At 37.3% G+C, this 18203-nt stretch overlaps 1 protein-coding gene across 1 annotated transcript in view; it reads left to right on the plus strand.

The window, feature by feature from the left end:
* The window catches only part of LOC149798044 (mucolipin-2-like), a 39390-nt gene that overhangs the window by 7331 nt on the left and 13856 nt on the right, over window positions 1-18203 (plus strand). The window contains exons 4-5 of the mRNA XM_089960528.1: window positions 3814-4068; window positions 9252-9290. Of these exons, the coding sequence (XP_089816654.1) occupies window positions 3814-4068; window positions 9252-9290 (294 nt within the window). The remainder of the gene's footprint in view (window positions 1-3813; window positions 4069-9251; window positions 9291-18203) is intronic.

The raw sequence follows: 18203 nt of genomic DNA on the forward strand, positions 1-18203 counted from the left end.
CACATCAAAGGGACAGTTCTGCATCAGTTATTAACCTCTACCTGATTTTCGACGTATATGTGTACCCTTAATTCACACGGACAAGTGTACAACGAAACCATGCACAGGTTAATAACCTGGAGTGCATAGTTTTCATTAAAATTAATAAAACACACTGTGCTTGGATGCAATTGATTCTTCCATCTGCGGACAGGGGGGACCTTCCGCCCGTCGCTCGCCACATCCCTTGTAACCTTTAATGCTTGGTTCGTAAGCGTAGAATGTTTTAAGATTGATTCTATGATGATGAACATTAACAGGATCCATTTGCGCGACCTGTCTACGTAGTTAATTCCGTGCCACTAAAAACAGTCACTGGGCGAATATTAGATTTCAGTCACCATTTCATACATGCTGAAAGCATGAACGAAGACAGCTTTCTAGCACGAGTCACCAGTAGTTCGCAGCATCAGTTTAATCGGCGGTCACCAATAAGTGCTGAATGCTAAGTCTTGCCAGTAGGTACCAGACATTACGTGGATATAACGTTCGTCCTAGTATCTGAAGGCCAACATATCTGCTCCATTAGCAGGATTTCAACAAACCAGACGCGTTGTCTGGCTATTATTGATAGGATTCAATGTAGCATTTTTAAATCGATCATTAGTAGTCTCACATTCAGCAATGAGAGTGACAATTTCAACGTCTACCAGATGCTTTTTACTTCATCAGTTAACGCGATGATCGTGTGGACTCTGGGTGGGTATCTATATATTCAGTTTAAACGGGATAGTATAGCACATAACCGAGTGTTGCTTAATTTGATATCATCCCACGAGACCAGTTTTTGACTATCGATGAGTCGCAGCTTGGCGCTCGATAAACTATTAGGTAATAAGATCCCAACGTACATGTAAGGCCTTTGGAATAATTAGCCACATTTTTCACTTTTGACTGTTGCAATTAGAACACACAGTGCCCTAGAACTCTATAGCAGGTTGAACTATTATGGAAAAATATTGAAGTCTGACGACGTAAACATTCTGATATAGAAAATAAATGCATAATACCTGTGTAACGGCATCCACATCAACTTGGGATTGACATGTGGCGGCTCGCACACGGGTGAAATGAGGATGTATAGCAGTTATATACTTAATACTGGAACCACACGAGTACTCTAAACCGACCAGCCGTCATCTGATGGTATGGTTATTAATGGCTCAGACGAGGCTGTTACCTGAATACCGGCGTACGATTTCCGAAACAGTAGATCCTGCTTAAATAGGAAACCCTTTTACAACATCATTGATTTAGCATTATTTAGGATAAAAGAGACTGTGTAGAAGGACTCGGAAAAAATCATGTTTTGAGGTCCGGCAGTGTGCAATGTAGAAAATTGACGGATATGTAGGAGCCCAACCACAACAAACCTCACAAAAGCTCTTTCATTTGCTCAAAGTAGTCACTTTTACCTACCTCTGGGCCTACCCAGGCATGCAGTGGTTTTGTAAGGATATACATTAAACAAACAAGCAAATGTTCAACCACAAGAATGGGTTTAAAAGATATTTATTGAGGGCTATGCACTTCCCTCCATCTTTCCTAGTAGCCAATTTCTGCATTCGAAACGTAAGAATTGTCCCTTTCTTTACTCTCAAATCTAGTTAAAGCACAAAAGTCATTGTTTCCGTCTTAAAAAGCACTGAGCTTCCCCTCTAAGAAAAGCTGGTATATGAATGTTTCAGAACTTCCATTTAATCAACTACTTCTCTTTCTTTAATAAAACTATCTGTTCTAAAGGAAATATCTCTAATTACTGAATAGCAAATATCACAGTAACCACTATTCTATCTAGTATGGTGTAAATTACAATGTATATTGCAATTGATTTTGTCTCTGCCAACATCGCCAAAGTAGTCGGCAAGTCTGATACAGTCAGCATCGAAATTATATTAACAAATTTATTTACCACAATCAGCCCTGGGGAAAGTAAATCACTGAGTCATTAATATATAGATGTATAAACCTGTCTTAGAGGACGTAATGTATAGGATGATTCCTAAGAGGAAAATCGGACAAATATTTGGAGCCAAGTTATATCCCTATAGAAATACAAATATACAAATATTTAAAGAAAAGAGCAGATATGCTCTTTACATAAATATATTCTTGCGTTTACACATATTTGATTGTTACATAACTAATTAATGAATAACTGTATGTGCTGCTTTAATCTGTTCCCGCTGCCTTCTTATTTTTTCTTCCCTTGCCAAGGAGTATAAGAATGCAAAATATGATTGTAGAATTTGTAAAGTTTGAGCTGTTCTATGTAAGTCACATATAATGGGATGCAATTTGTAATTATATATATATATATATATATATATATATATATATATATATATATATATATATATATATATATATATATATATATATATAATCAGAATTCAGCAGAAATTAATGATCTGCAAGTTTGGTTCCTTTCTAATTCTAAAAAATATGGTATCTTTTGTTAGACTAGTTCATTTGTCTCTGAACGCTGAGCTAAAATGTATCAGTACTGTTTTCACATAAAGACACACAAAAAGTAAATGAGCCACATACTCTTCAGCTTCATTACAAAAGATAAATAATGATGATTGAGTAGTACCGAAAATTATGTTGAGAACTTTGTCTTGAAAAGTAATGTAGACTCAATAGTAGACAACAGAAGGAAACAATATTGCTTCCCAATTTACGTGCGAGTAGTTCGCATTTAAAATAGAGTTCTGTTTAAATCCTATTTGAACTTGAAGTATATTGTTTTTCCTCATATGTACTGTATATAATAATTTGAATTTTTATATGTTTCTTGAGCAGACTTTTATTTTTATTTTGTGGCGATTCTAATGTCATAGTTCTAGAATATACTATTTTATTCAAGTTCCTGGTATTAAATCAAGAACAAAATATAATTCTACAAAGGTAACAAGAATATTAAATGTTTGCATGAACTCGTTTAATGCAAAGAAAATGCCATCTTCCTTAATTATGTCATTGATATATAATACACAATTTTAACACCATTTCGTAAGAAAGAATGCAGTATCATTTTTTATATATGTATTATACGAGAGTGTCAATGATACAATTTTTTCAAGGGTTGTGGTTAGATAATCATCCTGATCCGACCATGCAAGAAACACTCCTTTCCAAAAACTGGTGAATGTCTATGAAATTAAGTTGAGTTCTTCTTTCTTGAAAAAAACAAACGTTGTCCCCTCCAAACCCTTTGAGCGTGTCTATGAAATGTTTCCATGGTTAATGGTTGAGTGGGTTAATTAATTTGTTTACCACATGATCTTCAGTGCATGACAAAAAATAGATGTGTGACATTTTCTGCCCACCATCTTGATAGCAATTAACTAGAACATTCCATTTCATTTTGACACATGTACAACCCAAAATGACGTCAAACAGACTGGCTGAAAATGATGCGTATATGGATATTTAACCACTGTGATATTTTCAATAATGGGCTGATTTATAAATTGCAAATAAGCCTGCAATATTTTAATTGAATCAGTTTTCTCTTTACAATTTACTACCGTAGTATTGTTTTGTTCAGTCAAATTTAATTCCAACAATTGTAAGACAACAGGAGCGACTCCAAGTAATATGTTAAGCTGTTCATAGTTCTTCACCACAACCCTTTTTTGCCCCAAGCCATTTTACACATATTTTACTTCTTCCATACATGACAACAGTGCATGCTCCTCAGAGACTCGTTTGGCTTTCAACAATATATAAATGTCGGTGTTCTATATATATATATATATATTTTCACAGTGCAGAAAAATATGCAACGTAGAGGAGGATATAGAATTTTTGAATATTATGGAATGTGGCGTTTCTGTGCAACTGCCTGGGGAATGTGTAATCATTGCTTCCAGTGAGCGTGAGAATGAAATGGCTCATGCCGATAAGGAAACAAATGTCACCGTTGGAGAAATAATTAAGGCAAAATGGGGCTTACTGGTACAACTGATTGGGGATATTATCATCATCAGTGATAGCGCAATTACGCTTAACCGCTATGATAAGGTACGTACATTCATTCTTGGATTCAAGCTATACAAACTTGTATATGTATATATACGTACTAGCCTTAGAAATATTTGAAAGTGGTTTTCATATCAAGGAGATTCTGGTGAAATAATAATAATAATAATAATAATAATAATAATAATAATAATAATAATAATAATGAAATATTATAATAACAGACATATCAATACTTATAACAATAGTGGTAAAAGCATTACTACTAATACCCTACTAGTTGACCAGATAAGTACAAAGTACATCACATGTTTATACATGCACCAAGTCTGACATGTGTTAGCACATTGGATAATTTAAAAAGACACGACTTTAACCTCTAACATTAAAGACATATGTCATGTTTGTCATGATGACCACAATTTCTTTACAAAATATTCATTGGCGATCCGATTCTAGCTAAGATTTCAAGTCTTGTTGATATAAGTTAATATATTTATGCTTGGGATCCAATTCGTCATTCAACAGATTCCAATACATCTTAAAAGATGCAAAAAGTATATGATGATAGACATTTTATTCCAAAATTATCTTGCATGCCCAAAAACAGATCAGTCGACCCATATGGTTGTTTTTCAATTCAAATATATACACCATACTGGTGTACAAAACAGATTAACTATATTCCAGCCAGTCGTATAATGCACAACCGCACGTATCTGTGTATCTGAGATCATGAGATAATATTTGAATATCCCATGATAGTCTGTCCTACAACCACCTTAATTTCGGAAATGGTTTAAAATAGGTGGAAGAGCAGTCGGAACTGTCTTCCATATTTCAGCTGCCTTGAGTTAAGGGCTAGTGCACAGTTGACTTACTGCCTGGTATGCTGCTAAGAACGTTCCAACAGGGCAGCCTGGGATGGAACGATCTAATTCTATTTTTGGGAGAAAGATCAGATCTTAATGTTTGCATCTGCATCTATGCTGGATCAATCATTCTTTATCTTAGATGTTTTGGTGAGCCTTTACTAAGTTGCATCTGACCAGACACTTACATGTCTGCACGCCGACGTCATTTCTTTGTCGAGGAAAGCACACATAGAAGAACAGTATTCCACTTTACTTTTCAGGGCCTATTGCAAACATTATGTTGTATATCGCAATTTATCTATGGTTAGCTCTTTGAACAAAAGCTATCCATAACTTCCCAAGTTTATATCCTTTAAAGAAGGCAATGTATATGCATATATATCTGTGTCATTCACAGCGATCATGAGGACCTCGATACTCGTGATTGTAAGTCTGGCCTGTATAAAATGTTTTTGTTGGTATCCATTTCTACATTAGAACAATTAGAAAAAGACGTCGGTACTGATGTGTTTTCTTTGTTGATGACATTTTCGCCGTTTGTGACGATATCTGTGTTGACGTGGCGCACATGTGCTGTGATATCTGCAAAAATATACAAGAGACCCGTATTGTTATTATCATCTCTCAGGACGTTTAGTCACTTTTTTGGAATTTTGTTTCTTTCTGTCGCCCTTCCCCTATCTCCTTAAACTCGGTTTAACCATCTTTCAGTCTTTAAGCTGGATGGTAAGTATACATTAAACACAAGGTCAGATCTATTTTACTTAGTGCATTATACCTATATTGAGGGAAGGACATTCACAGTGGCATAACCTGTATTCACACATGATGGACCATCAATAATGAGAGCTTATTCGCCGGGCTCAGTGGGTTTTCTTTTCATCTGCGCTTCATAATCATCCAATCAAATTAGATTGTTCTGATGTTGAGCGTGGGACAATAAAGGACTTGTTTTCGTTTTGCAGGGCGTATGGAGCAAAAATGTGATATTTTCTTCGTTTCTTTTCATTTTGCTTGAACTGACTCAAAAGTAAAAGGTTACCAGTTTGAATCATATAGACTTTTTCGTTTGAACTATATACTGCTCCAAGGTGATTTATGATGCATTCCAATTTGCAAGACTACCATAGATAATATCATTGCTAACGAACTGAGCAGATTCCTCGTTGTAATGAAATGCTATGCCATATAAGTCTCTGTGTTCGATTCTCCAAATCACTTTATTTCCGGAGCGCGTTCAGTCATGTGAACAAATAGAAGAAATGTTGGTTCTTCATGAATATATCCTTCATAGGAGTTCCTATCACTTTTCACTTAGTGATTAAACATCAGTCTTAGTTCTTTATCACGTATTTAAAATGAAGCCAACGTACTTCTCCACTGTAATTATGATACAACAAGGATCTGTGCTTTTGAAGACCGCGATCAAACTATGACAAATATGGATTTGGCTCTAAATTAAAACCAAATACATAAATAGAGGTCTTTTTCGAATTAAAGCCTCTTATCAACATATAAAAGATTATTTTCATTCTTCCAACAATCGAAATATTGCTGAAAGTGGTCAAAGAACTGGAAACTACAAATAAGATATCATACATTTACGCGCCTGCTTCACCTCTTTGTTGATTTGATCCCGATAATGGGAGTTGAGTACACGACTTACTTCTCCTTAGAAAGGTGACAAAATATGGATAGCGCTTTGTATGTATTTGTAATATCCATGGCAGGGAGTGGCTGTTGATTCATTGAAAGGAAATTGGAACTCATAATATGCATTCATGAGTTGTACTTGGCTCAGATGACTGTCAATTGAAAATGGGTTTCAAGAAAGAAAGACCGATCTGCTGATTATATATATATATATATATATATATATATATATATATATATATATATATATATATATATATATATATATATATATATATATATATATATATATATATATGTTAGGTGCATGAACTTCGAGTCTCAGATTCAGCCAATGTAGATATGTGAGAAAGCATGCCAGTAGCTTCTCGTGGGTCGGTGGTTCTTTCCTGGGTTTTCCCGGGTTCTTCCTCCACCATTAATACTGGCCGCCATATATGGCCTATCGTGTGCTGAAAAATGGCGTTAAACCCCACAACAACAACAACAACAAAGGTGCATGAACAATATAAGTAATAACAAAGTGCTTTTGTGTTTCGTTTGCTCAAGTGGATAATGAAGATTACTTTTAGAGAATCAATCAAGTGTCTAGTGAAAATCTGTTGAGTCATTAAAGGATTGACATTATAAATAGACACTAAAATTCATTTCACATTGATCTATTCTGCATTAATTTATTTAGTATTAAATATGGAACAACGTCAAACAGTAGATAGTACAATGTTTTCATGGCCTATACAGTATGTTGATATTTTCATGGATAAATAGCTAATAATGTAATTCCAGAGTTTGTATATTTTATTTTAAAGAAAGCCCACTCGGGGATTGCCATATTACTTTCTTGAACTTAAATTATTTCGCCTTTCGACGTTTATAAATATGATCGGATTGCATCATATATTAACGAAATGAACATTTGTTATTTTCTATTGAAATAATGTGTTTTGTGGAGTAACCAATGTGAAGTAACCAATGTGATGTAACCAATGTGATGTAACCAATGACAAATAATTTGTTATGTGAATATGATTCTCGACGTGATAGACACCATAAGCGTTTTTTTTAATGTTTGTTAAATAACTCGGCTGTGCTCATGTCAGCATAAAAATGATATCAAGCTTAAACGTTTCACTACCATTTAGTATTTTGTCTTCTTTTTAAGTGGTGCTTGGTCAATGCCCACAGAGGGTGTTGAAATAATTCAGTAATTGATTGGGTGAGTGGATGCCTCGCTTTCAGCATCAGCTTGATCGTTCATATTCATTTGATTAACACATGCCGCGCGAACCAAGATAAATTGTAGTCCACGATTTCAAAGTGATTCACCTTAATCTCTTCTATTTAGTTGTGGAAAATATGTTTTCCTTCTCACTATCGTAATGCAAGCTCAATTCTCAGCTTGAATATTGAAAACTATAAATTTACAGAAAGAATGCGAGTTAGCCATCGTTACTCGTACTGCAAGAAAAAAAGACATGAATATAACTGCCAAGAATACCCCAAGCTTTATCTTAGTGATATTTTATTCGTTGTTATGCTATGACATTTACCCCATCACCCACATTCCAGTACCAACCTATACTCACTTCGATAACTGATCGATCCATAGCCAAGTTTAAAGAAACCATCAGCAATATGTACACACGAGCCTAAACTAATAATAAACAAAACCCATCAGAGCAGACTTCTGTTCGATAATGAATGGTACAACAGCCCCTTATAGAGTAACTGTACGTAAGAACTCAAAGCTGCACAGCCCTCTTAACATCTCACGGTTTCTAACAAACGGAGCAGTAGACCGGATGAACAAAGGTTGGATGAAAATTAATCTAACACAAATAAACCTTACTACCAGAAAATCGTCAAAATTAACTTGGTCTTTCATAGATGACTTTACTGATGAATTATGCTTAGAAATCATGGGTACATGACACAGATTTAAATTCTGTAAACCAGAATTATATGACTGAAATGAACAGACTTTACATTGACAAATGAAAATGTGAGAATTGTTTTCTGAATCCTACTGCAGATGTCTTATATGAAACGTACCTGTGTATGTAAGTGATTATCAAATATGAAGAACTGACCATGTTGAAGAGATGAACATTTGATTACTTAGCATGATTAGCTATGCCGTGGTACACGTTTTGGTGTAACTATATTGTGACCCTTTTGTTCTACATCTTCAAATGTACATGCTTTGTGCTTGGTACGTTGAACCTATTGTCATTTTAATAGATTTGATGATGAATCTGAATGCTCATTTGCTTATTTGGATTTTGTTTATTTGTATTAAATATTTATTCCTTTTCCTTATTTTTGCAACAAAATGAGCATTTGCAAACAAAGAAGAACTGAACACTTACTTTACTAGTTTCTAGACAGTAAAAGTGGGACAAAATCATAGTGATACTACTATATATGTTCATGAATGTTGCTCAGTCCCCGTCATTTTGTATCGTGGGATAACTTGTTAAGTGTTGTCTACGCTTCCAATTAGATCAGAACTAGAACAGTGCATCTTGCCTCTGCATGAATATATCATCAGTGTTTGTTAAGGTTCTATATAGCAGAACATCATGTAATTTATAGTTCATGTTACATTTTACATATATAGAGATACATATTTATTCCTTGTTTGATTCTAATTTAATTTAAGCAATTTACAATCTTCACCTTTCCATATTTTTCAAGCAAGAATGTAATCTAGAAGGTGGCAAAGATGGAGAGGAGGTAAGTAATGTTTGTTTTGAATATTTTTTAACTTAGTATAAATTAGTTGTTTTGTAAAAGAGGCAGTGAGGCAAACCTATGGTGAAAAGAATGCCGTAAATGGTATACAAAATTAACAACAGGTGTTTATGTACATTTGTTTCTTGTGATAGTGATAGTTACATCGCCTGGCGCATTTTACTTTTTAAAATAGGATACGAATATTTTACCATTTTCAATTTATTACTTTTTATGTATAGAATGTTTGCTGCCAGTTTTATGGCTTTGTTTAAAACCTCACATGGCAGGTTAATTTGTGACAAAATAAGCAAAATAAACAATAAAGGAAACATTTATGAAGCCGATCTAAACTCGTATCTATATTAATGCCATTTTTTGACGAACAGTTTTACTTGTTGCATAATTATAACGTTTCGTTATCTGTTGGATTCATGTGCATTATCCCAATCCAGCTGAATATCTAACTATTTTACTTTTTTACTTTGTACAGATCTTGCGTTTTAGCCTTTTTAACTGCATCTGATATCTTCTTTTAAGTCTTCTGTCTGATTTTCACAGATCTAAACGTTCAGTATCATATAATCTGGTGTTGAAAATAATGCCTCCACATCATACCAAACGTCCTAATTATCTTTCTTGTTGCTGTGTAATTAATGTTTCAACACTTCCTGCTTCGTTTGTGGATAAGCTTTGGAGAGGAACAAAGAGTGGATCTATTGTATTGTCGTGCTGCGTTAGTTGGGTTGCTCCCGTTTTGGTTGATCTCACCGGGAGCAAACCTTGCAAAGTCCAGTTCGGTGCCTGGCCAGTAGCCTTAACACTTTGATAGTTTTGTTTGCCGCCCTAACGGGTTCAGATGAACGGCTAATCTACATGCGTCCCTTCCTTCGCTCATCCGAGTCAATTGATTTTCTGCTCCAATATTCGCTCCACCTTCCTAACATTCACTATCTCGCTGCTCCTTATTTCTGTTTCCAAGTCGTGACTGAGAGATGCGCCAGGAATGATTGTTTGTCACAAAGGGGCCGCTGTAAAGTGCTCACTTCACAGCCCTCTGTGCAGTGACCGTGTCCTCGAATGCTAGCAGGTAGACCATGCCTGTATTCTAAAGATTCGGCGTAGTTCGGAGGATGACAGATATCTCGTCTACCTTGTGGTTGGTGCCCGTTTCACTTGGACGATCTGAATCCTCATACGTGTCTGACTGATGACTTAAAATGGAGAACATGCAACAGCTATTTTATTGGACAGTCATGGCTGCTTCATCGGTAAGTCACAGTCGAGCTAGATCGGGTTAGCTGAGGGCTCACCTGTAAGGGTACACTGCAGATACATAGTCAGCCTGATGTATGACTCGCGTAAAAGTTTCTGGTCTTGGAGTACCCTGGAAAGAACTAAAAGGCGTAGCAACAGCTAACAATCTGGCATTTATCTACAAGCACGACATAGTGAGGAAAGAAACGTACATGAACCATAGGGCTGTCACAATCATATGTGGTACTAGGCATGGGCTTTTTACCTGCAGCTACTGGCCCTATTATGAAAGCTCATGTCCAGTGGTGTCAGCGGAATGCCGCTTCTATCCCTTCATGAGACCCAACCCAAACACGCTCTTAAAATCAGGGACAGAGACATCAAGTGCATCCTGCAGTAGGTGGTGAAAAGTGTTCAAATCACGGTCAGAGACAAAGGCATGACCAAGGCTCACAGCTAGAATCTCGTAGAATAAAAGTTGTTGTTGTTGTTGTTGTTGTTGTTGTGGGGTTAAACGCCATTTTTCAGCACACGATAGGCTATACATGGCGGCCAGTATTAATGGTATATGAAGAACTGGGAAAACCTCGGAAAGAACCACCGACCAACGAGAAGCTACTGGCAAGCTTTCTTACATACCCACATTGGCTGAATCCGAGACTCGAACCCACGCAGACAGAGGGGAGATGGCAGTGATCTTTAACGGACAGCGCTTTAGACCACTCGGCCACTCGGGGCCCCATAGACTGAAAGAGGCGATTGCTAAAATGGATGTGCGATTATACAAAGCGATACATATGTAACACTATATACAACAGCGTAAACATCCGCTCATTGGGCTGGCAATAGAGATTGTAGTCGGCAATTGTCGACCATGGATAAAACAATCAACTTTTCGAGGGTGACATGGTAGATTTATGCTAGGGCTACGCTTGAGACTGCATTCAGAGGGCCACGAAAAATGAACCAAGGCACCTTGGTTATCGGAGACGACAAAAGAAAAATACAAGACACAATGTTCTTTGAGTAGTTTATGCTAGCAAATGGCCGGTGACACAGGACCGTCAGACCTCCATGGCCTCCAGCAAGTAAATAGTTTTAGATAAGCATGTAAACTGTGACTCAACTAAGGCAACAAGTTGAAATGAACAGAAGCGTTATGATAAAAGCTGACATGCTTGTAATGTCGGCACTTTCTCCAGACGAGACCAAGTGAACTGTTAAGCAGCTTCGTAAAATAGTATCGCAGTATTGTATCAAAATTCCTACACTTATCCTAACTGAATATCACAAAACAAGAACCTCGGCGCCATATACCATTGCTTCTAAGGCTGCCGCAGCAAAGACGAACAATATAAGTAGCTGAATATGAATTATTTGAAAGATTATTGGGCAAATGTTTTGATCGAATAAGAGCCAGGTAAAGTTCCCGGTAAAACTTTTTTTAAAGATACGTCCAGAAATCAAATACATGCTACAGGGACATGTACCTCCGCAGCTGAGAAATTATTCTCCATTACTATTTTACCATGCCACATGTCAGTGATAATAATGATGCATTTAAAATACCAAATCCCTGGATTCATAACGATTCTCGTATAATCCTGAACCGTATAGATGCTAAGACCCTTCATTAATAAACATGAAAAGCATTGGAAAGATTCTTGAGATGTGGAAAAAAAACTTCAGCTATGCAGGATCATGATGTACTGCATATAAATGCTAGGAAGTTTAGCTGCCTATTTCCCCGTTAAATCACAATCACGGATCGAGTTACATTCCCAAACCAACATGTATTCCGAGATAAGATTTAAATGGGTGCTTTGTCTGCATTGTATCACGCGAGTGATATCCAGGACAAGCCCCAACATTGCAAATAACACATTGGTAAACTTAGTTTGGGCAAAATCGTATCCCTCCCCCCACAAAAAAATAAATAAATAAATAAATACAGACATCGGTACGTTTGAACTACTTAATCAAGCATTGGTATTAATGTATTTGTTAACCACCTATTACGCAACTGATATGTATGTACAGGCAATTTAACATGGATTAATTATTACAGCACTGACCATAGTCACAAAACCTCTTCGGGTGGATCAACATATGTTCAACGAATATTATACAGGCATGGTAAGTACTAGGGTAGGGAATTTAAATGCAGACCATGCAGGCAGGTATGTAGTATCCAACAACAAGTTGGGGAGCATTACCTTTACGGCACTGGAATAAGTGAAACGCCACAGAGCAATTTCATGACAGAACCTTGTTCAACTATAAATAAAATTACTGGGTAACATCTATGTGGAGTTCGAATGCTTGACCATTCCCTGGATAAGCTAGTCACTAACCTTGCAGCATAACGTTTTGCAATCAGCAGTCGATATGGTACCTCAAACCCTAACATGTTGAAACTGATACCTAGAAAATGAATGTACTCTTACGAGGATGTGAGTGGATGGGACAAGTTTGCTGAAACTCATTTGTCACTGATCGATGAAAACAAGGTATGGTCCGCGTTTGGTTGTCAAAATCACAGTGACTATCATTATTTGAATTTGAAAACAGATGTGCTTTTGGAAGATCATGGCTTTAATATATTTCATTATACAGCCAATACTTGGTACAATCTCGATCGCTAGCGCTACCGTCCTTCAGCGGGAATAACATGTCTATATCATGTCTATATCTGCTGTCAAATTCATAAGTAGAATTAAATCATCTCACATAGATCAACATCTGTTTAGTGAACGGTTCTTGGCTGTTTTTCCATGTCGAGTCACCTGTAAGCAAAATGCTAACAACCCAAAATCGTGAACGTAGGTGACACTGTTTTATCAAACAATTACATAATATATTTTGATGCCAACACTCCTGATGATGAGCAATGACGTACCCCGTGACTATAGATGGGTTTTAGCGGGTCCATGCAGAGATCGGACACATTAATAGTACGACAATAACATTGAAATCGGATATTTTAATGAATTCAAATTGAGTATACAGACGAATTTCACAAACCTCATAATTATTACCAATCACCAGTTACGCAGTTGGTGCACAACGGGTGGCCGCCCTGCAACAAAAGTGAAATTATAAATAATAATGGATGCAAGTATACCGAATGTACTAAACTAGTACCAAACCTACGACGAACGATCTTCTTTATAGTTTGCAAACAAAGCCTCCAGCTGTAGCTGTGACTGGAGAACGGCATAGGTAAAGACCACCGATTGTTACTATTTTGCCAAAACGCTTTGATGGCAGCCTACCTACAAGTGAATGCGAACCAGCTCACATCAACGATCAGGTTTGAGGACACTTCTTCAAAGTCTTAAACAAAGCTGTTTTCAGCAAGACTATAGAAAATATTTCCAAATGTATTTGCGTCTACCTTGTCCGTCATAGTGAACAAGGTAAATATAAAAGGCTGTCTGCTGACTTAGCATTAGAGTCCCAAAAGATCAGTGATGATAGATCCATTGCCGAATAAAGTAAAAATAAAATTGAAAATGAAGCTGACAAATCCGTATCCAAACGGCTCATATACAAATTTTAGTATCATAAAATCAAAACGTGGTGCGATCACAATGTAATAATTATATACATGGACACGGACTTGTTCTTGATGTAAATTAACTACAAACGATGTATTCGCTGACACGGGTGAGACGTAGCTGCTAAATGAGTTTAACACCAGCGAATATCCTAAAAAGCAACTATAGTTAATAACCTAACACAGAAAGGTTGTTGGTAATTATAGAGTTGAGTCTTTGAGCAAGCATATGGAGGAATTCACCTGAATCAGCCCCAAAATGTATTCGATCTTTGCTGGCTATGATATCATCGGTAGTTCCAGAGGGTCCTACAAACGTATAAAGGTTTCCCACCCATTATCATACAAAATGATTTTTAGCAAGCTCTGTATGTGAATTGCATTTGCGAATGAGGCGAAAGACCACACATAGCAAATATGCTCCGGTCGAAAAGATATCAGATGGGTGTATATCGCTGCACTAAAGTTTGAACTCGCTCGTCGACAAACAGTAGATAGCTATATGCTAACTAATCACTAATATCACGTACAGGCATACGCAGATCACACACGAATCCGTTGGCGGTAGGTCTGTTTTCGCTGAAACGGCTTGTAATTCTTCTCATATAATACTATGCTAGATGACATTGCCTGCCGTTGACCATTCTCTTTTGGTTGGACCAATGGTGCCAAATGGTAACGTGTTAGTTGCCTTGGTGTATCAATCCGGTCTGTATCAATCGGGTCCGAATCACAACATTGCTAGCCTTCTTACTCCCTAGAAATGTAGCTAAAGTTACCGGTTGTAAAATATATTTGAATGTAACGGAGACAGTCTTCGGTCGGTAGGTTTAAATCAAATTGTGCGTGTGGTTTCTTTATTACGTGCTTCTGTGGTAGGAATCGTTTTACCCACACGCATCATCGAGCAGTCAGAGTCCAAGGCCACATAAAAATCCTGCACGTAACTAGGTCCGCAAATATAAAGTTCAATCATTATATACTAGGCTGTATATTAGCATCCCCAACATCATCCCGTACTTTATGTTTTGGTAACGATGCAGGAACCGTTCCGAGAAATTCTGTACCCGAGTCCACCTGCAACAGCCATGGCCATTTTGGTGGTGTGCGTGTGTAGATACACTTGCTGAATCATTACGCGTGAACGGCTTTGCTGCTTTTTATCGACTTGGCGACATCTGCAATAGTAAACTCATCATTATATATATACGTCAGCGTACACGATTATGTGAAATAAGCAAACGATCAGCCTGACGAGCTTCCTTCGGTGTTTTGACTTCAAACTATCCACCGGAAATCTTTCCGCTTGCTGGTAAATTTGCCACAGTGCTTGATTTGCCAACTATGCTCAAGTGGCCATGGGGTGACATTTGTAGTGTTCGCTGACTTTACAACAGTAGATTCACCTCTTCATTACTCTCAGGGGCTGTAATGTATCTTATCCAAATGTTTATATCACAGTTTTATACATCCTAATGTCACGGGATCGACCATCAAGAACAATTGTATCCCTTATGCCTCTTTGATGAACCATCTGGTAACTCTTTACTCCGTGTGGAAGACTGATCGCGTTTAGGTCATGGATAAGATAAAAATCAGTGCTTTGTCGCGCTTGGATAACACTTCATGCTTGATATGCGAGATCATGTCGGTCTATAGGTGCTTCTCTGGGCAAGTAAGTGGTTGAAATAAGTCATTTATCCAATCATGTTCCAGACCCTCATTAATTTCATCCAGGGATGTGCTTTTCACAAGGATATTTACTCCATGGTGTTCCTGGTAGCTTCGCTAATGCACACACGAAATCAAAGAAGACTTTTTGAAACCTCGTTTCATTATCTCGGAAAACGTAAACTGCATTGTTCCACACATAACACAATTTCCCATGATGGTCTATATACTAGTAGGTGTTTGAACCCGCAATGGATTGGCAGTACGAGTGTCCATGAGGCATAGAACACAATATGAAGACATGATTGTCTTATGCAATATTTGATACATAGCATATCATAACAATGGACAAAAGGTTCTGCTTTCCTGGCATCAACTACATTAGAGCCCGAACTATCCAATATCGTGATATGTTTCTAGCTCAGTTCTCGCGTTGATCATTGAACTGGCTCGATCAAGGGAAAACTTAAATAGTGATACATATGATTTTGAGATAGTCATCATAGGATCGGCTGACGATCAACAGTATTATGATTTACTCACAACATTTACGGTAGTGGTTCAGTTGTAACGAATAAGGAAATATTCCACTGTTGAATTCGTTTTCAGTCGATGAAGCGCCTTCATATGAAGATACGATGATTGAATACCACAACAACCTCGCGAGAATATTTTCCTGACCTAGACACAAATACACAGACGTGCTGTATGTAACACAACGTTATATATATGTGCCTACAATTTTTCGAAACAGCTGTGATATGCTAATGATAGTTAATAGCATTAAGGCGAGTGGCCTAGCAATCATTATTTGTACCTGTTGTGATGCTGATTCGTCGTATAATGCTTTTTGGAATATGTTTGCGGAAACTACCGAGGACCATTATATTTAGGTAGCGGTTCAGTCGTAGCGAAGAAACAAATATTCCACCGTTGATTGATTTCCACAGTCGATGAAGCACCTACCATTGACGATGCGATGCTTGAACACGTAAACAACCTTGGAATGTGTTCGCCCAACTGCCCAGGACATTATAGTTATCTTAGTAGTGACTTGACTGGTGAAAATTACAAAGTTAAAGCAAGCCACGTGCCCTCTGTTTGTTGTTGTCTAACATAATACTTGAAATAGTTGCAGATGGAAGCGTTCACGAAGGCAACGAAATGGTACAAGGAGAAACGGAAACAAGTTTAAAAGTAAACAATGACATCTGCATCCCGAGGGAAGTAATTATTTGCACACGTACGCAAATATTTACCTGTACTATCACCGGCGAAACTTACGCGAGCCAAACCACCTATTTCCACACGGGAAGAACAACGAAATGGCAAATATATCATGCAGAAATGGAACATATATATATCGAGCACCACAACAACGTGCAACAGTATACGAATCAAAATATGCATCACGCCATAAAATAGAAAAACGTAAGTCACCACATATGAACAACTTCAAGAATGGATTTTAAAAGGACGAGTAGTACTCTTGCATATCTAATCACATGCACTTACAATCCGCAAACAACCTGAAGCAAACAGGCATCTTGCAGAACAAACACATGCATATGATCAACGAAACATAAAGCTGACGATTTGCTAATTTCCCGCAAAAAATTACCAAAAGAACCTCCAACCACACCTGTAAAAAAGACCTCCTGAACGCACAACAGAACAACCAAGACAGAAACATAAAATACATGAAAGATAGGCGAATGCATCAAGATTTATACTGAACGAACCAAAGGAAGGAGAAGTACTTTTTAGACTGTGTGACCATCCAGACAATTCGGATCGGATATAAACACTGATCGGATTGGATCTCGTGGGCAATTACGCGCCAGAAATTAGTAATTAGACGATTCTTCAGGAAATTAATGCTGAAAAGCAGCTTTTCCTAGCAGGCACAACTCTTGTGTGTTGTCTCGATGATTACGATTTCATAAATGAAGCCATAATTGTATGTGCCTTTTGCTACATCAATCATCGCGAGGAAAGGTGGCACACCAGTGATCGCACTAGTATCGTTGCGTGTTTATCTTCGTTGGCCTAATATTCGATAACGGTAGTTCGGAGGATTTTCCTCTAATTACTTGCACGTATTTTGATCCGCCAAAAACGGTCGCGTCACCTTAACTTTGTTGGACTTCCCACGAGCTTAAGTAATGAGATCCAATGGAGAAAAATTACAATAATAACAGTAAAAGACCACAGTATTTGTTTACGCATACGAGACCACACCTACGTGTACCGCCTCCAATTTATTTCGAGAGTCTGCCGTTTATATTGCAAAATCGTCATTAATAATACTTCGTTTTTTCCCTGAATATCTCAATGAAATTTCCCCATGCAGGACCCAATAGTATCATGTACAAACCCGCCCCAGAAATTGAAGGGATCTCAGGTTAATGTGAACTATGACATCATCA

The sequence above is a fragment of the Sinohyriopsis cumingii genome, chromosome 6 (assembly GCF_028554795.1).
Source record: "Sinohyriopsis cumingii isolate HCF-2022 chromosome 6, ASM2855479v2, whole genome shotgun sequence".
Lineage (NCBI taxonomy): Eukaryota > Metazoa > Mollusca > Bivalvia > Unionida > Unionidae > Sinohyriopsis > Sinohyriopsis cumingii.